General features: G+C 49.2%; 11 protein-coding genes across 11 annotated transcripts; 7 read left to right on the top strand and 4 right to left on the bottom strand.

Annotated features, from left to right (window-relative positions):
* Nucleotides 1-65: 65 nt before the first annotated feature.
* Nucleotides 66-829, top strand: N7458_004141 (putative pre-mRNA branch site protein p14; the record flags this gene model as incomplete). Its single annotated transcript, XM_056907523.1, has 5 exons — nucleotides 66-97; nucleotides 256-279; nucleotides 395-451; nucleotides 525-652; nucleotides 729-829. The coding sequence occupies 5 exons, from the start codon at nucleotides 66-68 to the stop codon at nucleotides 827-829; spliced, it is 342 nt and encodes a 113-aa protein (XP_056768250.1).
* Nucleotides 830-2,171: 1,342 nt separating this feature from the next.
* On the top strand, nucleotides 2,172-3,327 carry N7458_004140 (STIMATE family protein; the record flags this gene model as incomplete). Its single annotated transcript, XM_056907522.1, has 2 exons — nucleotides 2,172-2,624; nucleotides 2,695-3,327. The coding sequence occupies 2 exons, from the start codon at nucleotides 2,172-2,174 to the stop codon at nucleotides 3,325-3,327; spliced, it is 1,086 nt and encodes a 361-aa protein (XP_056768249.1).
* A 498-nt stretch (nucleotides 3,328-3,825) lies between these two features.
* N7458_004139 (uncharacterized protein) lies at nucleotides 3,826-4,551 on the bottom strand (the record flags this gene model as incomplete). Its single annotated transcript, XM_056907521.1, has 2 exons — nucleotides 3,826-4,355; nucleotides 4,413-4,551. The coding sequence occupies 2 exons, from the start codon at nucleotides 4,549-4,551 to the stop codon at nucleotides 3,826-3,828; spliced, it is 669 nt and encodes a 222-aa protein (XP_056768248.1).
* A 510-nt stretch (nucleotides 4,552-5,061) lies between these two features.
* On the top strand, nucleotides 5,062-6,205 carry N7458_004138 (2OG-Fe(II) oxygenase family protein; the record flags this gene model as incomplete). Its single annotated transcript, XM_056907520.1, has 3 exons — nucleotides 5,062-5,435; nucleotides 5,491-5,806; nucleotides 5,861-6,205. 3 exons carry the CDS (start codon nucleotides 5,062-5,064, stop codon nucleotides 6,203-6,205), a joined length of 1,035 nt encoding a protein of 344 aa, XP_056768247.1.
* A 474-nt stretch (nucleotides 6,206-6,679) lies between these two features.
* On the bottom strand, nucleotides 6,680-7,553 carry N7458_004137 (glutathione S-transferase family protein; the record flags this gene model as incomplete). Its single annotated transcript, XM_056907519.1, has 4 exons — nucleotides 6,680-6,968; nucleotides 7,039-7,147; nucleotides 7,286-7,358; nucleotides 7,425-7,553. 4 exons carry the CDS (start codon nucleotides 7,551-7,553, stop codon nucleotides 6,680-6,682), a joined length of 600 nt encoding a protein of 199 aa, XP_056768246.1.
* Nucleotides 7,554-8,594: 1,041 nt separating this feature from the next.
* Nucleotides 8,595-9,644, top strand: N7458_004136 (uncharacterized protein; the record flags this gene model as incomplete). The annotated part of the gene is made up of 1 exon (XM_056907518.1): nucleotides 8,595-9,644. One exon carries the CDS (start codon nucleotides 8,595-8,597, stop codon nucleotides 9,642-9,644), a length of 1,050 nt encoding a protein of 349 aa, XP_056768245.1.
* Nucleotides 9,645-10,945: 1,301 nt separating this feature from the next.
* On the top strand, nucleotides 10,946-11,662 carry N7458_004135 (uncharacterized protein; the record flags this gene model as incomplete). The annotated part of the gene is made up of 1 exon (XM_056907517.1): nucleotides 10,946-11,662. The coding sequence occupies one exon, from the start codon at nucleotides 10,946-10,948 to the stop codon at nucleotides 11,660-11,662; it is 717 nt and encodes a 238-aa protein (XP_056768244.1).
* Nucleotides 11,663-12,941: 1,279 nt separating this feature from the next.
* Nucleotides 12,942-13,501, top strand: N7458_004134 (uncharacterized protein; the record flags this gene model as incomplete). Its single annotated transcript, XM_056907516.1, has 3 exons — nucleotides 12,942-13,148; nucleotides 13,250-13,326; nucleotides 13,378-13,501. The coding sequence occupies 3 exons, from the start codon at nucleotides 12,942-12,944 to the stop codon at nucleotides 13,499-13,501; spliced, it is 408 nt and encodes a 135-aa protein (XP_056768243.1).
* A 430-nt stretch (nucleotides 13,502-13,931) lies between these two features.
* N7458_004133 (pectinesterase precursor) lies at nucleotides 13,932-15,329 on the bottom strand (the record flags this gene model as incomplete). The annotated part of the gene is made up of 5 exons (XM_056907515.1): nucleotides 13,932-14,338; nucleotides 14,413-14,477; nucleotides 14,538-14,929; nucleotides 15,020-15,127; nucleotides 15,180-15,329. 5 exons carry the CDS (start codon nucleotides 15,327-15,329, stop codon nucleotides 13,932-13,934), a joined length of 1,122 nt encoding a protein of 373 aa, XP_056768242.1.
* A 2,103-nt stretch (nucleotides 15,330-17,432) lies between these two features.
* On the top strand, nucleotides 17,433-19,508 carry N7458_004132 (WD40 repeat domain-containing protein; the record flags this gene model as incomplete). Its single annotated transcript, XM_056907514.1, has 4 exons — nucleotides 17,433-17,768; nucleotides 17,838-18,344; nucleotides 18,406-19,276; nucleotides 19,357-19,508. 4 exons carry the CDS (start codon nucleotides 17,433-17,435, stop codon nucleotides 19,506-19,508), a joined length of 1,866 nt encoding a protein of 621 aa, XP_056768241.1.
* A 1,130-nt stretch (nucleotides 19,509-20,638) lies between these two features.
* On the bottom strand, nucleotides 20,639-22,660 carry N7458_004131 (uncharacterized protein; the record flags this gene model as incomplete). Its single annotated transcript, XM_056907513.1, has 3 exons — nucleotides 20,639-21,091; nucleotides 21,162-22,636; nucleotides 22,657-22,660. 3 exons carry the CDS (start codon nucleotides 22,658-22,660, stop codon nucleotides 20,639-20,641), a joined length of 1,932 nt encoding a protein of 643 aa, XP_056768240.1.
* Between the last annotated feature and the right edge of the window lie 1,001 nt (nucleotides 22,661-23,661).

Genomic DNA, 23,661 nt, shown 5'->3' with positions numbered 1-23,661 from the left:
GGTATCTAAACCTTTTTTCTCAACACTTTATTCAACCCGTTTACTGGACCTCCTTTGTCCTAAGAATGAGCCGGAAGCTCGCCCCCGAAGCAAATCGGTATGTGCTCAATTCTTCCTCTTGCCCCTCCCGCAGCCAGCTCCGCGCCCTTCGACCATCGCCCATCTGGTGACCAGCAGAAGAGATTATGGCTACCATCTCTTCCTTGTGCCTTGTCTGTTGTGATTTATTTGACTAACAGATTTGCCTTCCAATAGGATTCTCTTCGTCAAGAACCTCAGGTATGCACGCCCGCTGCCCGCGCTCCCGCCGTTAATCGGAAGTTTCGCCCACGTCTTTTCCGCAACCACAGTCCGGCCGCAACAGCGACGAGCAAAACACTGATGACTTTCATAGCTACAACGTAACAGCAGAGCAACTTTTTGACTTGTTCGGGAAATTTGGGCCTATTCGGTGAGCTCCGCGCCCTCTTTGCATCGCGGTATCCTCGTCGCTAACCCGTCGCTCTTTTTTTTTCTCTTCACAGCCAAATCCGTCAAGGCATTGCCAACAACTCCAAGGGCACAGCATTTGTGGTCTACGAGGACGTACACGACGCCAAGCAGGCATGCGATAAGCTCAATGGCTTCAACTTCCAGAGCAGATACTTGGTCGGTACGTGTGACACCCGGCGCAACGAGCGCATCCGGCACGATGGATCAAACAACAAAAACTAACACGCCTCATCTAGTATTATACCACCAGCCAGAAAAGATGGTTCGCTCAAAGGAGGATATCCAAGAAAGACAGGAGAACCTGGAACGACTTAAACAGCAGCATGGGATAGAGTGAGGTGATGGACGTGTATCGACTCTAATGATGCCCTCTGCAAGCATTTAGCTGCGCATGGTGTTGCAACGGATCTCCTGTTATGTCGATTCTGGGATGGCTTGAGGGGTTAGCGGCGTTTTGTTTTGTTTTTTTCTTTTATTCCCTCGGGATATTTTGTTTTTCTTGACGAATCTTTCGGAAGGGTGGAGCGGTTTGATGGGTCAAATCTCAGTCTTGATGATTGTCTGGTGGAACTTTTGCTCGATGTATTCGCCGGGCGGGAGATTTTATCTTTTCATGTCTATTTTTGGATTCTCACCTTCTACTTCGTGATCAATACGAAACTCCACTTTGCTCAGCACGCAGGCTTTCGTTGTAGGGGATTTCCCATGTCAGATGAGGCTCTTCAGCGTAGAACTCTCATGTGGATTGACACTAAACCTACGGTATCAGCGCGACATTGCCATACAATTCTGTCCGACAATGCTGTACACGATGTTCTGCTGTAACGGGATAGATACACTTAGGTGCCCTTCTGGTGCGGTGCTGGATATATATGTTGGAGCGTACCTTACTGACTGGAGATGTATTCTCGAGAAATCAGCAAGTGGCGAGTACATTCACCTGCATCTACCCAAATACCCATTTAACACCACGCAAGATCTACAACAGCGGGATGCGCAAGCTCTCATTCCTCCAACACATAAACAGGGTCTCAGTTGTAAGGCTGACAGTGCGTCACTGAACGACGAGGTACCCACTCCGCTGCAAAGGGACGGGTCTCTGGTCTTGGCAGAGCGCGACAGTGTCCCTTTCAACGGGTAATATGTGAGCACTGAGGGGGGGGGAGGGTGATAGACAGTAAAGCAAGTTAAGAAGGACCTACCTAGCAGCTAGATACCCTCCAGGAATAGATCAGGGCCTGTATCTGTTCCACCATGACAGCCAGAGCCAAGCACAGCCAAGCACAGCCAAGGATTATTATGAGCCGCGCCGATCCCCTTTTGAGGATTTGCGGGGAGGAGATCTGGATCGACACCGCCTCCAGGCAGAGCTGACTGGGACCTTCCAACTTCTGGTTTAGGCGTCATCTCACCTGAGTCTTCTTCCATCCGCGCTGGTCGTGTTCTGCCTTTGTTTCTTCTGAGTCGCGAGTACCTCCGACTAAAACGAAAAACTTGTTCTTGCCGGTCACCTGCCGATGACGCCCTGTCTCCGCACTTTATAGGCCCGTCCGGCCCCCCGCGTCCTTCCAACCTCCAAGCGTTACACTGCCACGACTCCATCACAGCGCAGGTCGCTTCTCGTCTTCTCCAAGGGCTAAACCGGAATTTTGGCTAGCCTGCCTCGTTCTTAAGTAGCGATGGAAGCTGCTGCCACTGCACTGTCACTCGCCGCAACGGCGGCCACCACTTTTGTCGCTGTGACTTCCCCGCCGAGTCTATCATCATCTCCAGGCACCTCCGCATCGCCGTTGCCCACAACGTACATGCTGTACTACCATGGGGCTGCTCCATCAGGCCAAGATCCAAACGAGGATGATGGGGAGTGTAAACTCCTTGGGCCTTTCTCTCTGCTCGTCCAGGCAGCTCTGGGAGCACTGGCGCTGCTATCGTTGGTATACAAGCGATGGAGGGAACGGCCCCAGCGACCACTGAAAGTGTGGGCATTTGATGCGTCAAAACAAGTGTTTGGATCAGGGATGCTTCATCTTGCGAATCTCTTAATGTCCATGTTCTCGGCGGGCGAATTCGAGATCAGAAATATGTACAAGCCGAACCCTTGCTCTTTCTACTTGCTGAATCTTGGAATCGACGTGAGTGACGCCAAACCTGTCCTTCTCTCCCCACCGCGAAAGTCGCTGACATATATTTTTCTCGGAACAGACAACCCTCGGCGTCCCAATCCTGATCCTGATCCTCCGAACTCTAAACTACCTAGCCTCTTATACGCCCCTCGCCAACCCACCCGAATCCATCGAATCAGGAAACTACGGCCACCCACCCCGAGCCCTATGGTGGCTCAAGCAATCAATGATATACTTCATCAGCCTCCTTGGCATGAAAGTCTGCGTCTTCTTCCTGATCGAGGTATTCCCTTTCATCGTCAAAGTCGGTGACTGGGCCCTGGGCTGGACAGAGGGAAACACCGCAATCCAAATCGCCTTCGTCATGCTGCTCTTCCCCGTCATCATGAACGCCATCCAGTACTACATCATCGACCACTTCATCAAGAAACCCCTCTCCTACGACCTCTACACGGAACCAGACACGATCGAGAACGATGAGGACATCCAGCGGCGCGAAGCTCTCCTGAACGGGCTGGACGAGGCATACTCTACTGACTCCGACGGCGACGAAACAGATGGCAAATCGTCAGTCTCAATCTCTCAACCAAAGGCTACTGCAAATGCGCTTCAAGAAGCAGAGGATGTCCTTACGGATGACTTTTCCCCAGTCCCGCCCTACGAACCGCCAAGCTCTAGTAGCAGCCGCAACGAACATGAACGCAATATGTGAAGCCCTGTTTGGCAAATTGCAATTGGATACGACCGGAATGCGAGAATAGTCATGATCATGGGCGTTGGAGATTGGTTTCATTACTTGGCTTGTTTGCTTTTTGGGTTTGCCTTATCATTTTCAATGTGTACACGAATATACGCTACCAATAAACACGATCATACTCTTTTAAAGCACATTCAGGCTTAATTCTACAGGTGGTTCGTCAATTTGAAACTCGTCAACACTTCCCACCTCTATCTTCAGGCACATGTTGAACGATAAAACTTGGAAGAGCTGCTATCTGAGTCGTCAAGAAAGACAGAAGCATATCGGAGTAGATTGTTTGTCCAGCCTCTGAATTTAGGCTATTGAAATGGCTACATTATCTGAGCTAGCTGGAGGGAGGACCAAAATACGTGATCACATGAACATAGCACCAACATCTAGAGTCAGTTACCTTTTCAGGTAAGAAAATACAAGTATTTGAATAATCCCCAGATTCAACAATGTTTCATTTCAAGGCCCCAAGTCTAAAATAGAATAAGAAGTATCTGGATTCCCAATCTGGTCCACAATCGCCAAAAGCTCAGCCGACGAGATCCCAATATCATCCAGCAGCTCAGTACTCGGCATCATCATGCTGGGATGATATTGCGTACGAGTGTACCCAGGATTAGGCAAATCAATGGGCACAAAATCCTCGACGTATTCACTGTTCCTATTCAGATTCTGCCCTTCCGTGTTGTTGTCACTGCGATGCTCTGCGGGTCTTTCCTCGACGTTGACCGAAGTAGATAGCGTGAGAGGCTGGAGGCCGTTCATCTCTGCGCGCGCAGCGACCTCCATGAAGAGTCCTTCGACGTGAACGAGTTCCTCCTTGCGCACCTGAGCCACTTTATTGCCATTGCTGATCATCTGGTCAAGAATCGAATGTGCTTCTTGCGCGGACGCTGGACCGTCCACTGCGTCAGGAAATAGTGCATTGGCCATTGCCAGATGGATTGCGGCGGCGTAAGTGAATCCGAGGTTGTATAATAGAAAGACCTCTAGTGAATGTCAGCTAAAGATGATCCTTGATCGAAAACGGCCTAGGAATGACTCACCGAGAAGACTGTCGCTGTTGGATAGAATTTGGAGGGTTTTAGAAGCGGACTTGATTCCCGTAGTGATCAGGGTCTTTGTTAGGTTTAGGGAGCTACCAGTTTCTTCGTTGTTGCTGTCGATGGTGGAGAGTCGCTCCATGAGAGCGGAAAGAAGGAAGGGACGTGTAGCGACAATAACGCACTATGTAAAGGGGCCTTAGAACGGAAGACTCGAGACATGGGCTGGTGATAATAATGGTTACAAACCTGGTGGTATAACAGGGTAATATGTACCCGATATCGAGTCCTGGACACAACAAACATTGATTTTGGAAACGATGATGCCGCCGAGCATCCGAACAATTCAATGGCGTACTGCGAGTGTAGCAGAGTCTAACTACGAGATGGTGGCAAACTTCAGATACCTCTCATACAGCAGTCTCAAGGACCTTTTCGTCGGGAGCTTCATCCGAAGTACTCCTCTCTCTCTCCACAGAATTTCAAGTCCGGGGTCGGGTTCTCTACCAGAATGATCATGTGCCTCTCGTTAGATACTAGGTAAAACTTTGATATATAATTACCACCAGTTGAAGTCTTCGTCAATAGTACTCCAATCAACAGTGCCAATCTCACAAGCATCTTCTTTCTCCCAACCTTCCTCTCTGGGAAAATGTCTGCTACTCAAGTGATCACCGCGACTACGGCTCCTAAGGTGCAGCATGTTGGCCAGGCTACATGGCGTGAAACTCGTCCAACTGAGCCGATTCCTCAGTTCCTGATCGACGAGGCCAAGGTTGAGACCAGGCAGTCCTTTGATGCCAAGAGACACTTGCGATATGAGCCCCCCAGCAAGATCTACACCATGAAGGAGATTGGTCTTCAGGGCCAGGGTATCTCTCCCGTTGCAGTCACTGCACCGTTTCAGCTTTTCACGGAAGAGGCTATCAAGCAGATGAGGGCTGCGATCTTCAGCCAACCTGTACTTGATAACTGCCTTTACATGTCTGAATTTGTCAAAAGCACTCTCCGCGGAATGGGATCGGCGTAAGTCTACCTGAACATTTCTCATGACATCCTTCTATACTAACATTCCGAATAGGCGTGCCCCTTTCACCTGCGATGCCTGGAACAGCCCCGAAGTCCTGGCTAAGGTTTCTGAAGTTGCTGGCATTGAACTGGTCCCTGCATTGGACTACGAGATTACCGCTATCAACATCTCCGTCAACGACCAGACCGTTCTCAATTTCAATGCCCCCAAGACGGATGAGGATGAGTACCCCGGCTTTGCGTGGCACCGTGACAGCTATCCCTTTGTCTGTGTTACAATGCTCTCCAACTGCGTCGGCATGACTGGAGGAGAAACCGCACTGAAGACCGCCTGGGGTGAGATCATGAAAGTTCGCGGCCCTGCCATGGTAAGATAACTCTTCACAGCCTTCTCTATTCTTGTTACTAACAATTGTCCCAAGGGAACCGCCGTGGTTATGCAAGGACGATACATCGAGCATCAGGCCCTCAAGGCCATTGGAGGTCGCGAGCGTATCAGCATGGTTACCTCGTTCCGAGCCAAGTCTCCTCACGTTAAGGACGAGTGTGTTCTGACTGGTGTTCGTCCTATCAGCAACCTGTCAGAGCTGTACGGCCAATACACTCAGTACAGACTGGAGGTGCTTGAGGAGAGAATTCGCGATCGCTTGAAGAAGGAGCAGTGGCGTGAACTTGCTAAACGTTCTTTCGACATCGCTGACGTGAAGACGTTCTTGACCGAGCAGAAAGAATTCATTGAGTCCATGATGGAGGAGCTTATTGAGTAGATGAAGAATATTCGTTTGCATCGTGTTATTAGCCTTTTTGATTTCGCCAATTCAATTAATTAAACTGCATTTCATTGTACTCTTCGTGCAAAACGATTGGCGAGCCTTCACAGGATATTTTTAGCCTCGGATTAATATTATCTAAATTCTAGGTAGGAGAAGAGGTTGCCATCTTTAGAAAGCACCAGAGGGCAATTTTTGATGAAATCTGAGAGGGCATACCTTCCCCGTAACTCGACTGCAAAAAGTAAATTAAATCGTTGGGCGAACTTATTTCACCCGGTCCTGAGGAAAGTGATTGCTACGTTTAAGTGCCTCGCCCGATTCAACTGAGGTGGTGATCAAAGCACCCATTTAGTGACCACTTCAGAGGCGCAAATCACTACAGACCATATATAATCCTGGTATGAAAGCCGAGGAGTTCATTCTCCACGCTAAACCAAGGCACGCAGGCCACCTCAACACTACCCAATCCTAGAATCCGTACACTTTGTTGAAGGGCTCAACGGCTCTCTGCCACGCCTCACGTTGACTGACAGTCTTCCACCATTTCTCCAAATTTGGTCTCTCGAAGATCAAGCCCTGAAAGCCTAATCCTATAAGCAAATGCACAAGAGGCATATAGAAGGCATCGGCCAAGGAGAACTGCTCCCCAGCTATGTAGCTCTGATTTGAAATGATGCCGTCGAGTGTGTCAAGCTTTGGTGCTAGATCAGCCAATGCGCTCGAGACTTCATTCTTAGGGACAGGTTTTCCTTGAAATCTACATTCTCCACAGTTAGAAAAAAGCCCCAGGCATGGTCCTCGAGACTCGACGTCAGATAGCTACTTACTTAGCAATGACAAGCTTGAGGACAAATGGCTCCGCAAGATTATCGAACTGTGTCAGTTCTATGGAGGCAGCTTGCGCAAACAGCCCGAGATCGCTAGGGTTAGACGACTCTGGAATCAGTGACTCCCCATAGGTTCTATGCTTTGCGGCAACATAGAGAGCAATGGCGCGGATTCTGAAGATAGAAGTCAGAAAATTTATCTGTGCCATGAAAGGCAAGAAAAATAGAGATATAGAGCATCACGCACCGAACAAAGTGAAATCCCCATCAATTAGTACCGGGACCTTGCCGTATGGATTCTTGGCCACGTGCTCCGGTTTCTAGCAATTCAAGTGTCAGACAGTTCATTGTAGAGAAGGCAAGGGAGAACTTGAGGATATAACAACCTTCTGATCACCATTCTCCACGCTCAGATCGACAAGCTCGACATCATCAACAAGCCCCTTTTCAAAGAGGACGTGACGTGCACGCAAGGTATTCCAAGATGTGGGAGCTCCGATAAGTTGAAGTACCATTTTGTCAGATACAATGAATCAACACACTTGAACAGCGGGAGACGAACAGAATTTCGTTAATGATAGTCTTGACTGGTAAGATCTTCTGAAGTGATGCGGTGCAGCCTTTATAAAGTATGGCGTGTTCGAATATCAATATATTGCTATAGTGGTTATTGCAAACAAGACAGTTACGTCACCAGATTCAATATTACTATAGCTGGTTAAAAGTCATGACTCTTAGTTAACGTTAACTAACTAGTTACATCAGAACTGCTTATTAAATACTTAAGAGCCCTACATCCGTGATGCAGGGTCTTCTAAGATTGCGTCCACTAATATTAATGATCGTTGCCTGTATATTGGAGCTAGGCCCTTCGCTATTGCCGAGAGACTTGTAGAAAGGGGAGGGACTTGAGCAAAAGCCTATGTACACTACCGGAAGACACCTAATAGAAGTGAGCAACGTCGGCAAAATATATATTTGAAAGGCATTGATAGAACGAAGTGAATCCCAATAGTAAAACGCGAGAGCCTTCCTTGTCAATGGAGATTTCCGCGGACCTCCGTTGAAGTGAGGAATTTCTGGAGACAGATAATATGTGATTCATGAGTTGCTGGTGTAGTTCCTTTCATAGGGCAGCGATGCCGAATGGCTCCACTTGATTAAACGAACCACAAATTGAAAATTGCCAGAAGGGGAAGTAAGTCAAGCCACAGTGGCGAGTGCTGAGTCATTTTGAGAGTCAGTAACTAGTTAACTAACTACAGATGGGCTCAGATGCAAACAGGACATCAATTTCAAAGCAGGTTTCGACATTAATAATACGTCATAATTTCTTATAGAAATGGACTCGATGCAAACAACACATTTCTAAGCACGCCACGATGAAGAATCAGAACCTTCGGCGTTGATCAGTACAGGAAGTTATATAAAATATGCCCAAATCCAATTCTATGAACTAGTTACCAGTTCTCCCGCCACATTACTCCTAGTTCTATGTCGTCTTTTAAAGCAAATTATTTTCATTCCTCTATCCTCTCTTAAAAACATCCGACAGAATGGCCACTAGCAGTCTCGTCGTCCTCACCGGTGCTACCGGCTTTGTGGGATTCAAAACACTCATCATTGCGCTGAAAGCCGGATACAACGTGCGCATTGTGGTCCGCTCAGCTAGCAAGGGTGACAAAATTCTTGAAGCGCGTTCTATCAAGGCGTTGAAGCTCACTAGTGAGATACTCTCCTACGTTGTTGTCCCAGATATCGCCGCTCCTGGCGCATACGACGACGCTGTGAAAGAGGCCACTTACGTGGTTCATTGCGCATCTCCAATCCCTAGCTTTGGTGATGCGGCCCCTACTCCGGAGCTATATGATGAGTTTTTCGTCCAAACTTCTCGCAAAGCCACTGTCGGTCTCCTAGAGAGCATTCGCAAGGCTGGCACCGTTAAGCGGGTTGTCATCACTAGCTCTATTGCCGGCAACATCCCCTTGAAGTACTTTGTTGGCCATGGGGATGACAAAGTTTTTGACGCCGAGAACCGCATTGCTCTTGATCCTGGCCCGTATGGTATCGAGTTCCAGGCCTATAGCGCTAGCAAGGTTGCTGCTCTAAATGCCTCGGAAGCCTGGATGAAGGCGAACAACCCAAGTTTTGACTTAATTAGCATTCATCCTGGATGGGTTTTTGGTCGTGATGAGCTATGCACAACCACTGCTGACCTCGAGACTGGGTCTACTAACTCCGTCCTCTTGAGTTTGCTGAAGGGCTCCCAGTCCGATGAGCCCTTGATGGGCAACATGTCTCTTGTGGACGACGTCGCTCAGGTGCACGTTAGCGCCCTTGATCCTAAGATTGAGGGTAACCAGGCTTTCGTTGTTAGCTCTAACGGTATCAATGGTGCAATGTGGGAGGACGCCATTGAAGTCGTCAAGAAGTACTTCCCTGAGGCCTTGGCCGATGGGCGCTTGAAAAGCACCGGGAAGCAGCCAACGGCTGTTGTTCGGGTTGACGCCGGGAAGACTGAAAAGACCTTCTGTATTCACCTGTCCAGCTTTGAGGATCAGGTTAAGAGCCTGGCTAGCCAGTACCTCGAACTCACCAAGCCTTAAAAAGTCCAATTGCACTTCACTCCCTTTCTCACGGTTTCCGTTGGAAGCACTTCCCAGTGAAGCTACATTGTGATATGTCTCTTGTTATATATCGAACCTTTGTGCCATTCCTTGTGTTCGTAAAATGTTCATAAATCGAGAAAAATATAGCTACACCTTCGAATCGACATTCAGAATTCAATGATCTGCTTGGTATCTGTGCAAGGTCAGTAGATCTACTGTTCGAATCTACACGATTTTTGTAAATTTTTCCAAGTTGGGCTTCAATCCTTTACATAGGTCAGTATGTAGATATGTTTGAATTAAAATAGCAACAAAGAGCTTGATATGCATTCAGTATTGTCGTATTTTAATCAGCTGCCGACGACCTCGACATCAGCTTCTACCACGTGCGCATACAAAAGTTAACGCCTCGATGGTCAATAAGCAAGCCTATTTGACTACAGTAGAGTACCGCCTCCTTATTGAGGACATACCGCCAACTAACTACAACTTATGAGTGGTGCGGCTACTATTTTGCCGGCAGAATAATTATCGTGATACTTAAAAAGGACGAGAACTTTGGAGGTGCTACTGTACAAGCCGATACACCTTGGGGGTGACAAGACACATCTATGTGTTACACTTGTACGGTTTGTGCTGACTAGCCCACAATAGCTTCTAGTCTTGATGTTTCAAACATGCGGAGCTTCTGTCGGCCCGAAGTTAAACCCGATATGAGTTAGCTTATCACGTGCCTCCGTCATCCCCTTCCTGCCGTCCTCACGAGTCAGACTCAACGAGATTACAACGATGGCAACGCATGCAACGCACCGTCACTAGTCATCTCTAGAGGGGGTTCTGGGCTTCTTAATACCCTTGTCATTAACACCACAACAGCACGAGTCCGCAAGGAACCTTGTGATCGGGCTTGTACGGCATTATGGGTCCGAGAGGACCGTTCGGAAGGGCTATAAGCCTGCGGCACTTATCCAGGCTACCCTCGAACACGTTGCGTCTCCAGATACTTTTATTACTTTCTTCCTCTCATACATCTACGAGGACCTGTGTTCGGACGAAGGACTTGCGGTGCGGTTGATTCCGACATTACCTATGCCTTATTATACTTAGACGGTTTTTCTTCATGGGAGCCTGAACAAATAAACAACCTCAACCAATGTCTAGAAAAGAGGGCCAGACGAGATTCTTAAATTTAAATATTTAAAGGTTGTTGGTCCCCTGCTGGGGAGTGTGATGGAATACTCAGCATCCGGTACTTTTCAACATTCTACCTTGAATCTTCTCGATCCCTGCTAGCAATAATGAATTCAGAGTACTATGGAACTCCCTCTCAAAATGGGTATGGCTACTCTGGGCCTCCGCCTCCCCAGGGCCCTCCCCAAGGGTATCAGCAATCATATCCGCAACAGCACTCAGAGCCTCAGGATCAGTACCCTCAGTCTCAACACCCCCAGTCTTACAACGAGCAGCAGCAACAGACCGCCCCTGGTGAGGCCCAGGATGGTGAGCGTGGTCTTGCCGGTGCCCTTGCCGGTGGTGCTGTCGGTGGTTTCGCTGGCCACAAGGCCAACCACGGCTTCCTCGGAACCATCGGTGGTGCGATTGCCGGTTCCATTGCTCAAGACGCCTACAAGAAGCACCAGCATGAGGGTGAACAGAACCTTCCTCCCCAGGGCGGTCCATACCCACAGCAATTCCCTCAGCAGCCGTATCCGCAAGCGGGTCCATATCAACAATATCCCCCGCAAGGTCCATATCCGCCGAGTCAATTCTATCCACTGAATCAGCTGCATCACAATAAAAAGTCTGTGATGAAAAGACAGGAGGAGGTTGAAGAGCTTCAGGACAAGATCAACCGCGTTTCCCAGCACATGCAGCAGGGTCCCTCTCATCATAAGATGAAGGATCTGCGGAAAGACATGGAAGACTTGCAGAAGGATCTGAGAAAGGCCCAAGAGGACTACCAGAAAGAGTTGGACAAGGCGCTAGACGACGATGCTAAGAAGGGACGGCACTAAGCTTCAGAAAAAGCAGAAAACAGGGTGCAGCAAAGGCGGCAGCTAAGCAGGTGAACGGGCAAAGGTGGTTTATCATTGCTTGTAAGGATCAGTGTTGATGATTTGGACGATGATTCGCATGGCCCGGCTCATGGGGCAAGTATATGAACCCGAGAAAACCCAGGCAATGCAAAGAAACATCGGTGGAGATAGATTGATGATTTGATACCTTTATGGCACCGGGATTGCGTCTGGCGAATTGATTGAACTTTTGATAGCACTAGAAAATTTTAATTAGCAGAGAGCGTGAGATAGCTATTCTGAACATCTTTATTCTGGACATCTTTAGTAAATACTTTCGATACCATCCTGGGAAGCAACTAGCCCAATATCAAGGTCGTAAATTGCGTAATAAAACCCATTTGAAAGGAGTGCTTCTAACTCTCACGCTTATAATGGTATAATTTTCCTGTATGTACATGTGTAGAGACCAGCGCTATCTTTTATGCAGTAGTTTAGGTAGTTTGATGGTCAGCCACTGATGGGCTTATACGCCTGTTGATGGATACTGTAATAGCGTGGGGCGTATCGACTTGTCAGGTATTTTACATTTCCATTCCAACGCGAGAGCATGATCTATAAACTAGCTAAATTTGGACTAGGCAGTTTTACCACTTCCTTGGCTTTAGGGTTTGAGAGATTTTCTCTGTGAGAAACATGGAAGCCAATTTCGACTTCAGGTATAGCAAATATTCATTTCGCGCCAATCTCACCTATCTGTGGGGTAAAGCCTTACCGTTGAACTGCGGAGGACTCCGAGCCGATCTTGGTGTCCCAAATTCTTCCAACACGGTAGACTCTGCCGAGCAATGCCCATCAGTCGCTCATGTTTCGACCGAGTGTCTCTCATAAGCTTTGTGTCAATGCGAAGGCCCTGCCATCCGATGCGTGCCAAGCCGGCTTCGTCGGGGCTTGTTGATTGCGGAAGTTCTCCGGGTTTCATTTAGGGTATATTCAGCTTTACTCCAAGTGACGAGGGCCATGGAAGCACTTGTTTTGATCATATTTGATAAGATAATCTTCGGATTCATTTCTATTCTCTTCAATATTTATCACATTGCGTCAATATTTGAACACCAATAAATCCTGAATTCGCCTCTCCTCTCCAACCCAAAAATCTACGATGCAAGCAGCCAACCGTCTTCAAAGGTCCCTCAAGGCAGGCTGCCCGGCCTATGGGGGCTGGTAGATGCTTCCAGGAACAAACATGACGTGAGTCATGTGTCAGTCGGTAACAAATATGGATTGGCAACTTGTCGATCTTGAGCACGGAAATATATCAGATGACTCCATGCATGAAATTGCGGCCGCGGCGGCAGCATGTGGTGTATCACCGATTGTGCGCATCGTGGAAGGACGACACTGGATGATTAAACGTGCTTTGGATTCTGGGGCACACGGTATCCTCGTCCCTGTCTTAGAAACTGTGCAGGATGCGAAGGATGTGGTACGAGCGTCCAAGTTCCCACCGCTTGGTACTTAGGGCTTTGAGCCTCTTCTTGCAGTGGAGAAGTTTGTTGAGCAGTACCCTCACGGTCGCGGCGTTAGGGAGCTTACTGGAAAGGAATACTGGAGTTTGGCATGGTTGCGATCAACACCGGAGTTATTTCAGACTCCGCAGCACCGTGAGTCAACCGATCCAGAATTGATGTGTAGTTTTACCAACGAGTTGGTAGATTCGGCGGTGTCAAGCACTCTGGTATGGGTCGCGAGGGCAGCAAGTACGGCATTGACGACTATGTGAACATCAAGATGATTGTGACCGGTGGTATCAACACTGTCTACACATCTAGCTTATAGAGGTTTTATCAACAGGTGAAATGATAGGTTGTGAGGTTGCAAGCTGCATAGTGAATATTGGGTGCGGCGTTTAATTTGGAAAGAATTAGGTGATCTGGTATAAATCCGGGCCCTTTTATCTTGATAGACTTATGTATGTAGAAATTATCATGATTTTCTCAATCCCTGTCCCAAAATTCCAAGGCAAAAACGATTGTACCTCTTTTCACAACCCCCACGGTCCACCGAATTGAGGCTATCAATGCTGCCATGGCTCGTTCGAACATTCGATCAAGGGTAAGTAATCTCAAAACCTACCTAAATAAAGAAGTAATTGAGAAAGTCCAAGGTATTATCATCTGATACCAATGTAGTGTGAAATAGTATTGTGGCTAAACAGGCTAGGTAGGAAAATCGTGAAATCGAGATCAAGTAATGCCAAGGAGCAACCCTATTTCGCCCTCTCTGAAATAGTCTGTATAAATGTTCTTTGCACAGTGACATAATTTCCCGAGGTGATAGGGTTTGGCTCTGGGTAAAGAGCCTCCTCGCTGCTGTTGTCAGTGAGAAAATTCTGCGATGGCGGAATCGTCACTGTGTTGATCACCTTGCTTTCATCCCAAGACCCATTTTCTTGAGACCGAATTCCCGCATTATGAGCCACTCTCAAGCCATCATTGTTGAGGCTGGGTAGCGGATATTCGTTATAGCCTCTTCCTGCACTGCGTGTATTCCGACCGTATGACAGCTTTTCGTCGAGAATCCAGCGGAAGAGTGGGCGAAGCGTGAAGAGGCTGCTTGCTGTGATTCCGAGGCCTGTTTCGACAACCGACCAGATGGCTATTTGATAGGTAGAATCTTGAAATGTGTCAGTATGTGTTTCGTGTAATCTTAAGCGACTGTGAAAATGGCCGTAATTCTTCATGACTTACGTAGGAAATTGGTATCGGCATAGAAGTGAAGGAAAGGGATCCGGACTATGACCGCGACGCTCGCACTATTCCATGAACATTAGCCATTTCACCATAGTTTCAAAAACTGGAAAATCCCCCCTTACATTGCACCCATGCTAAGAATTCCACCAACTGCAATCTTTGTCCGGTGGCTCATCTGTAGCTTCCAGACGAGGAAAATTGGTAAAATCCCAAGGGTCAAGTCACACACAATGGTCACACAGCTGTAAACATATGCAACTTTGACCAAGTCATTCTCGGACATGCAGGTCCCTGTCTTCGAAGGATCCGCATAATTCCAAAAGTATGAGATTGGGTGACAATTAAGAAGCATGACCAGCCAGAACATAGAGCTCACAGCAATAGTAAGGCCAATCATGCTCCAGATAATGATGTGATGAGTTCTCGAGACCGTTAGTCGGAGAAGGGCGACAGATATAGATATTTTGGCGATGGCGGATGACCAGATGTAGAAGATCTGACAGAGCCACCAATACTAAAAACCGCGAATTTAGTTAGTAGTCATAGACTTGAACTCGCCAAACACTGGAGAGCCCATAGCCTTCTCTGATATAATTTCACATACCAGCAGGGCTGTTCTATAGCTCTCGAAATTTTCATAATCGTCTCTAGTGCGGCCCGCACCCTTCTCTGCCCCAACGAAGCAGCACGCATTAAGGACCACGAATACTACCTGTAGAATGATTAGGAAAAATGTCCTTGCTGGTCATCAATTCAGAGCATACCAGTGCTGCAAGCATGAGGGCATCATCCCAACCAAATGCTCTAACGATATAGAGTCGCACGAAGGTCCTCAGCGAGACGGCCACGATCGAAAGAATCATCATCACCATAGAAACGATGAATATGGCCAGACTTGGGCCGACTAGAGGCATTGTTGAACTCATTGTTGAATATAAACTCTCTGTCTTTCTGTGGACGGTTTGTTCATGTCGCGTTGAGTTATCGAGATGGCTGCTGTCCCGAGAATTCTGAGTAAATGGTCGCTTATACTTTGGTGTCAACGTCACACCTCCCACTATGCGACGCGGAAAATACAGCCAAAAACATGAAGAAAGAGGCAAATCTTCTTGACAAAAGAAAGCACTCGAGAGGAGAAGTTCGAGAGGGGAAGTTTCAGAATTTGCGATTTTGTCTTGGAGTTAGGAATATTCGAAGCGACGGACTACCCACGAGCCTTTCCATTGTGGATACATATCTATGGAATTGATTTGTTAATTCATCAATTAAGCTACCGAAGTCGATACGAGTATCGCTTACACAAGGAAATGGATATTCGAGATGCCTAGATAGGGATCAATCCCCCTGGATCTCAGGCCGTCTCCATCGCGCTTAGAGGACATGGTCCAATGAATATCTCTAGAGCCACCGCCACAAGAAGAAATTGCCGTGACACTTCCCACTATCCACGAGGAAAGTTTGCTATCTCTCAAGAAGCCCCTGTCTAGACTGGAGGAGCTACAGCAGCAGGGTAGCATCGAATGCCACCCGAGGCAGTAAAACGTGCGGTAACGGGGCGGGCCCACTATAGCTGACCATGGTTATTGGGCGGATTTCGCCGGACTTACTACAGGAATGGAATTTTATCCAATGAGGAGCATTGTTGTTACCTTGACCTTTCCACATTAAACGATGGAGGCCTGGCAGTTCGTCCCAGACCTGCATGACATACTGTAGTTGAAGCAATTGAAACCGAGCCCGAAACTGAAACCGGCATCTTGATTGAATTAACAATCACTGCTCATGTGCACTAATCCGTGAGATGATGAGCGTAGCCACCGATGTCAACTCCTGCTTAATATTCTTTTTGTCGCAGCAAATCATCTTCCAGTCGGTGAAGAAGTGCTTTTTCAGTAGAAAAGTTTTCTGAAACCCCGCCCCCAAATAAGCTTTCCATGAAACTTCGGCCATCGGCTTCTCCGCTCGCGTCTTTCACGTGCTTTCTTTCTTTTTCGAATACATTTTCCCCGTCCTTGTGGATAGATGCCTGACTCGCGCTGCATGAATTGTATTTCGTTGGCTTAAGTTCAACAAGAGTTCATAGCTGATGCTCGATCCTGAAATGTGAATCTCGTGATATAAATGGAAAAGTGCTACGGCCACGGTAAGATACTCAGCATGGAGGATGTGGATCGTTCTTACGAGGTTTATCCACTATACTGTGGGCTGTCGGTCTTGGTGATGGTCTAGAGGTTTCGGTGTCAGCTTGGCTATCCTGCTGCTCATGAACAGTATACCCACCGACGCATGCGTTCCACTGTCGCATCTGCCGTGTACACTGGGCCGAAACGAGTAGCAATATGCATCACCAATATCAAAGTAGATAAGATCTCCCACGAGAATCAGGGTGTGCTGGTCATATGGTCAGATGACAAGCACAGTGTGTCATTCAGTTTCACCATCCTGAGCGCTGGGATCCTCTTCAAGTGCAACGGCAGGAAAGAACCAGCGACTTGGTGCAATTGCGCTCTTGAATTCCGCTGAAGGAAAACCTAAATTTCCTATTAGATTTGGATTCCAAGAGATCGTTTCTAGGATCAGGGTATGGAATAGTTCATGCAGGCTATCTTGCAGCGCCTTGTGAAGTCGAATGCCTGTTTCGTACATTGCCCTGGTCTGCAGATTATGCAAGATGGCTCCTCATTGTATCCATCAATTTTGAACCTATCCTTTGAAACACATTGAATGCATAGGAAACACGCCATCTAGTGGGCTATCAGGTGTCACTTTCATGCTGTAACGAAGACCCCAGAGCCGCAGTTTGGTCGGAAGTTCGAGGTATTTACCATTTCTGCCTGAGGCATGAAAATATTTCGTCCGCCTTCTTCACCGCCCCTTTCTGCCTGCAATGCAAAAATCCAAGCGAAAAATATTCTGATCCCGCCGCAGAAAGCTCCCGACGCCGATCGCCGCGGACGAATTCATCTGTGCAGCAATTTTTCAGACCGGCTCTGATCTTACAGCACAGAACCACCATCATGCCCAACGCTGGGCTCAAAACCAAGACCAAGCGGGTCTCCGCGCGGTCTCCATTTGAGAACACCACGGCTCAAAGTAATTCCGTGGACGAGGACATTGAGATGGATGATGAGACGAGCTCGGATGAGGAGAGCGTTCCCGAGAAGGGCGAGGACGAGCTGAAGCTTGAGCGTATGCTCTTTGGAGATGATGAGGGTTTCATGAGCGCATTGAAGGCTCAGCAGGAGCGGGAGGGTGCTATGCAGCTCACTTTGCACAGTGATGCGGAGAGCGCAAGCGCTGGTGAAGAGGCCGATGATGATGATGGAGATTTGACTAATATGGCCGACGCAGATGTATGTGGATTTAGTCAACTCCAAACGTTATGCGAGCAGCCGTGCTAATGTTTTCTCTGCAATGTTTAGCTCTTCTTCCTTGACTCTGGTGATGTACAAACCACCACCGATCTCATCGAATCCCCCGAGACACCCTCCGATGAAGAAGACGAAGAAGAATCTGCCCCCGCGGTATGGCACGATAGCGACGACGAGCGCATCGCCGTTTCTCTCGTTAGCCAATCTAAGCTACGCAAACTGCGCAACACAGAGTCCGAAGATATCATCAGTGGCACAGAGTATATCCGCCGCCTGCGCAGACAATTCCAGCGCATGAATCCGACTCCCGAATGGGCGGATCCCGAGCTATCATCTAAGCGCCGCAAGACCGACTCCGATGAGTCGGACGAGGATAGAGACGAGGACATGGAGTCTGATGAGGATGAGGAATTGGCTGCACAGCCTCTGGCTAAGCTGCTCCAGAACACTACTGAACTCACTCGCATCGAGGACAACACCAAGCTCGGTAGCAAGCGTAAGCTGCGCCAGGAAGTGGTTGACATCCAGCGACTGAAGGACGTTGGCAAGGCACAACCGGTAAGACCAGATCCAATCATTGATAAAAACGAACCATACGAGTCTAACGCATCTGCTACAGTCCTCCATCGACTCCCTCATGTTCCACCCTCACTACCCACTCCTCCTCTCTTCCGGCCCAGCCTCCACCCTCTTCCTGCACCACATCTCCCCCTCTGCACCCTCAGCAAACCCCCTCCTCACCTCCCTGCACATCAAGCACACACCCCTGCACACCTCAGCCTTCGCACCCCCCAGCGGAAACCGAATCTTCGCATCCGGCCGCCGCCGTTACTTCCACATCTGGGACCTGGACACGGGCAAAGTGGACAAAGTTAACGGCTCCGCGGACCGCAAGGAAGAGCAAAAATCCATGGAGCGCTTCAAGGTGTCTCCCTGCGGGCGGTACGTCGGTCTGGTCGGTACATCGCGCAAGGGCGGTGGTATGATCAACGTGCTGGATTCCGGCACGGCGCAGTGGATCGCGCAGGTGCGAGTTGATGGTCGCGGGGGTGTGGCTGATTTCGCCTGGTGGTCGAATGGTGAGGGTATGACGGTTGCTAGTAAGAACGGCGAGGTGTCTGAGTGGGATGGAAGACAGCGTCGTATTATCGCGCGCTGGTTGGATGCCGGTGCCGTGGGCAATACTGTTATTGCCCTGGGTGGTTGCAGTGGTCGGGATCACCTTGGTGGGGATCGCTGGGTGGCTATTGGTAGCACCAGTGGTATTGTGAATATCTATGATCGCCGCGACTGGGCTGCTGCTGCTGCTGCAGGTGTCAAGGGCAATGCATCTGCGCAGGACGACTCGACGCAGGCGGGTGTGCCTCGGAGCCCGATGCCCGTTCGTGTGTTTGACCAACTTACCACGCCGGTCAGCCACTTGGTATTCGCACCGGATGGACAGATGATGGTGATGGCTAGTCGGTGGAAGCGTGACGCGCTGAGACTTGGTATGTACAGCATAAACACATCCTTGACTGTGTCACTACTTAGGCTATTTTGGTTGAATACATCGCTAACTATATCCTAGTGCACCTCCCCTCCTGCACGGTCTACCGCAACTGGCCAACCTCCAACACCCCACTGGGTCGTATCTCGTCCGTGGCCATCTCGCCAAACAACGAGCAGCTGGCCGTGGCCAATGAGCAGGGTCGGATCCGCCTGTTCGAGATTCGAGGGTAGATGCGTGGCTCGTGGGTGTTCTTTTACATTGTATATCCGGCGCATTTTAAAGCATGCTCGAGTTTTGTAGATAGCTTGAGTACCTATATGGCATGGTCTAGCATGAATGTACCATTTTTATCAGCACTTTATTCAAGTTCCGATTAGATATTATCTGGAAATCAGTATATACATGTTTCCAGGTTTAAAATGAGAACCTAACTAACACTCTTAAGATAGTGTACTAACCATCCTCGTAGACCTGATGCATGTAGTCGTCCAACGTACCCTCGCTAAAATTCGGACTATAACCCAAGTCTAAGACTTCAAACATACAACCTACCATATAAAGAAAATGAAGGTAACCAGGAATCTAAAAGTCTTTCTTATATTGTATGCAACCCATCTTGCCTCTGAAACCCGCCCAACCCCAAAATCTAAATCGCAAGGTCCCAAAAAGATCAAGCTCAAAATCAAAATCAGAATCAAAATCATACGCCCAACACGAACCAAATGTCGACCCAACAAAAATCAAAATCAAATCCAAAATAAACCAGCAAAAAGACAGGACAAAAAAGCATTGACTCAACGCCGAAAGGAGTGTGTAAAAGTAGAAGGAAGGATTGTGTATCTCTAGTGCCGTGTTCAAAGCAAGTCAAGCTAAGTATCGAAGTTCAGTGCGGTGCAGTGCAGTCAGAGTCGGGTCATCATCTTGTCATGTCGTTTTCAGCCAGGGCCATAGCCAGGGCCAGGGCCAGGGCGTCGTAGGTGGTAAAGGAATGGAATGGAAACGCTTTCATCAGGCGCCAGGCCGGGGGCAAGTCTATACTCTCGGTTTGTGGGATGGAAACAGCAAAGCAAAGGAAAGGAAAACAGGAAAAAGAAACGCAGGGGGGTATGAGGGGTATATATCGAAGGAGAGAAAAAAGCAAAGCAAAGCAACAAGGTTGGGGTATAAGTAGAGTGTATCCCAAGGGATCATCCGGACAAGCTCAGAGCAACGCAATCCTCAGGCCAGAAGGTGAGTGAGACACATCCAGACACAGACACGGTTGGCGCCCATGTCCAGTGCCAAAATTTGAAAATGTGAAAAGTCAAGATCTCACTCTCACAACAGCCAAGGCCAAAAAGCTGGAGGAAGAAAGAAACGATCATCGCGAATCATCCTCATCTCCGGGCCCAGCCTCCGCCCATCTAGGAGCCCTCTTCGCCTCACCAATATAATTCCTAATCACACAAGTCGAACTATCAGGCCCTTGACACATCTTGCGACGATTCAAATGTTTAAAGCGCGGGCCAATCGGTCCATTCACATAATGATACTGGCCCGCAAAGCGGTACTGTCGAGAATCACCCAGCGGGTAGAATTTATCACCCCAGTGGCCTCGGAAATAGAACCACTCCGTGGGCGCGTCCGGGGTGGCCGTGGAAGAGCGGAGGTCGTCGGTGTCGTAGTCATAGGTGTAGCTTTTGGAGTTGAGGACGGGATCCCAGAGGGGGCCGCGGTCTGTGATGTCGTGGAGGAGGCCCCAGGGGAGGATGTATTCGTGGACGCCGGCGTGGGCATACATTGCGTGGCTGCCTTCGGCGGAGTAAATGACGGGCTTGGAGATGTTAGGATTTGACAATGTTGAGAGGAGGAATTTTGGTTTTTGGGTGGCGGTTACTACTCACTCGTCGTCCAATTTTCTCAACCGCTTCGTACCGGTACGCCTCGCCGCCGGTATGCGCGCTGAAGAAGAGACCTTTCGGCTGGCCATTGTGAAACCGCATCAGACAATGTTCCCAATCACCAACGTGATTTCCAAATCGCACATTGACGACCGTATTCCCAAGGTTGAAGCTGTAGAAATAGAACCAAAAGGCATCCACAATTCCGTTTCCCTTGTCCATGACCAGCAAGACGGCCGGCGCTTCGCTGCGACCTCCAGCACCCTGGTTGCGACTCCCTTGAAGAGGTTCCTGGATAGGCGGGTGACCCCCGTATCGCTTCCTCAATTCCTGCTTGAAGCGGCGATTGGCTTCGTTGGCTTCACGCGCCAGCTGTTCCTGCTCTATGCGCTCCCGTCCTTTTTCGGTATATCGTCTTAAATCATCCCACTCGGCGCGATCGTCATCGCTTTCGTCTGGCAGTGCACCGTCGACTCGGCCATCCCAATCGGCCCATGGCTCTTCTAGCGCACTGCCAGTGTCATCACCGTTGTCGTCTTCATTTCCAGGCACGCGGGGGATATTTTGCTCCCCTTCCAGCCACGGCGGGCGCGTAGTGGGGTCATCATCACTAGTCAAAAACACATGCCGACCACCCTCCCACTGATTCAGCCCATCCAAATCTTCCAGCGTCGGATGATCCCATTGAGCCTGGATCGGGGTATAATTCAGCATAGGCGTCGTATGATACAAATGCTCCGCGATATCCCCGGGCCAAAACTGCTCGCCCGAATACAGATGCACGAGTGGGGCATAGTCAAAGACGTAGTCGGGGATCTCCCGTCGCGCCCGCTCGTCGGCATCCCACTCGGACTGATTGTGCTTATCGGCCCCGCCAGTCCAAAATGCGCGCCAGGGCTTCTGCGTCGAATTCTCGTCGTTTAACTCGGACCAGCGCGTCGGATCGCGATGCCCGTAGTGTCCGGAGACCATACGGAAATGGGTTGCACCGCACACGCCGAGCCAGCGGCAGGCCTTGCGGTCAAACCATGACTCGGAGGTCGCTAGCCAGCTTGGCTCTTCCCTGTCCTCATCGTACCAGACCCAGGCGTTGGGACGGACGGTCCGGGCGAGGCTGTTAATGGAGACATAAAGAATGAGAGTCGTTAAGGTGGCAATGGTCGCCTTGACCTTGCGCGCCATCTGCTGGAGGGACTCGGCAGCGACTGCCAATGTCGAGCTCGCCGAGTGGACCGCGGGAGTGAGATGCTCATAGACCGCGAGGGCGGCGGTCGCAGGGGATCCGGACGAAGCCGAATGGGGGTGGTCGAGATCCGATTCAATGCAATGGGGAGCGAGGGGTACTGTGGTGGTTGGCGAGCATGCCGTGGAGAGGGAATCACAGTGAACTATAGTGGGACGAGAAGCAACGAGAGAAATAAGTAGAACACACAGCAGCAGCAGCAGCGGCAGCGGCCGTAATCGTGGCGGGGGAGAGACTATAAAGACCGAGTCAGACTCATGGTTTAGATGATGATCAATCTTTGAACCGGGACTTCCGAGTCCAGCGATCTCCGTGAACAGATGAGGCGAGAAAAGAGAAAAAAAAAAGACAAAAAATAACAATAATACCAGCCCCAAAAAAAAAGAGGCGAGCAAAGTCAAACGAGAATCTCGAACAAGTCAGCGCAGGCGGCCGGGAACGTGCGGAAATGCATGGGGCAGCTAGAGCCAAGCCGGATGCGATCGCCCGGTAGGTACAGGTACATGAGATACATTCTTGGGCGGGGGATGACTCTCTCTCTCTCTCCTGCTCTCCTGCAGGGCATGACCCCGGGCCTGACGGGATCAACGGAAGTCTCGGATCACTTACCAATCCATGATGGTCGGGCCATGGTTTGTGTGGTTTGGTACTTCTGTGAGGGAAAAGAAGAGGGAGGAGGCAGGACTCAGGTGGGGTACCTACTTGCCTCCCTGTGATGAGTGTAGAAAGTGGAGGAGTGAGATGGGAAGGCGAAAGGAAAAGGGAATTATGCCGATCTCGTAAGGCTGAGAGGCCAGACTACGGTGAACCCTGAGGAGATGAGACTTAAGGTTTAGTGCGTGATTACTTGGAGGTGGTACAGTGACTGGACGTAGTTATTATCTATTGAACTGGATCTATGGATGCTAGCTGTCTTATTGTCCAAGTCAATAAACAAATGACAGTCACCCGATGATATCCCGAGTATGCTCCATGATCCAGTTAATGTTGATGCCTGGGGAACTAGTGTAGGTACCCCAAGTACATATCTTGGTACTCATTCCAAGTCAAGCATTTCAAGTCTCGATCCGGCGGACGGCAAAATGTCAATTCCGGCAGTTTGCCATGGTTTGCCCCGCCGCTTTCGGCCCACCTTCTCCTCCTTTCTCACCGCTTTTCATTCACCGCCCTCCTCACCGTCTCCAACTGCCATCCATCTTATCGCGATCGAATCATCTCCGACCATCATATTCCTCGCAAAGAGAAAAAAAAAAAAAACAA

This window comes from Penicillium daleae, assembly GCF_028827525.1.
Source record: "Penicillium daleae strain IBT 16125 chromosome Unknown utg000004l_segment0_segment0, whole genome shotgun sequence".
NCBI lineage: Eukaryota > Fungi > Ascomycota > Eurotiomycetes > Eurotiales > Aspergillaceae > Penicillium > Penicillium daleae.
The sequence above is the reverse complement of the archived record's forward strand: the minus strand, read 5'-3'. Positions and strand labels throughout refer to the sequence as shown.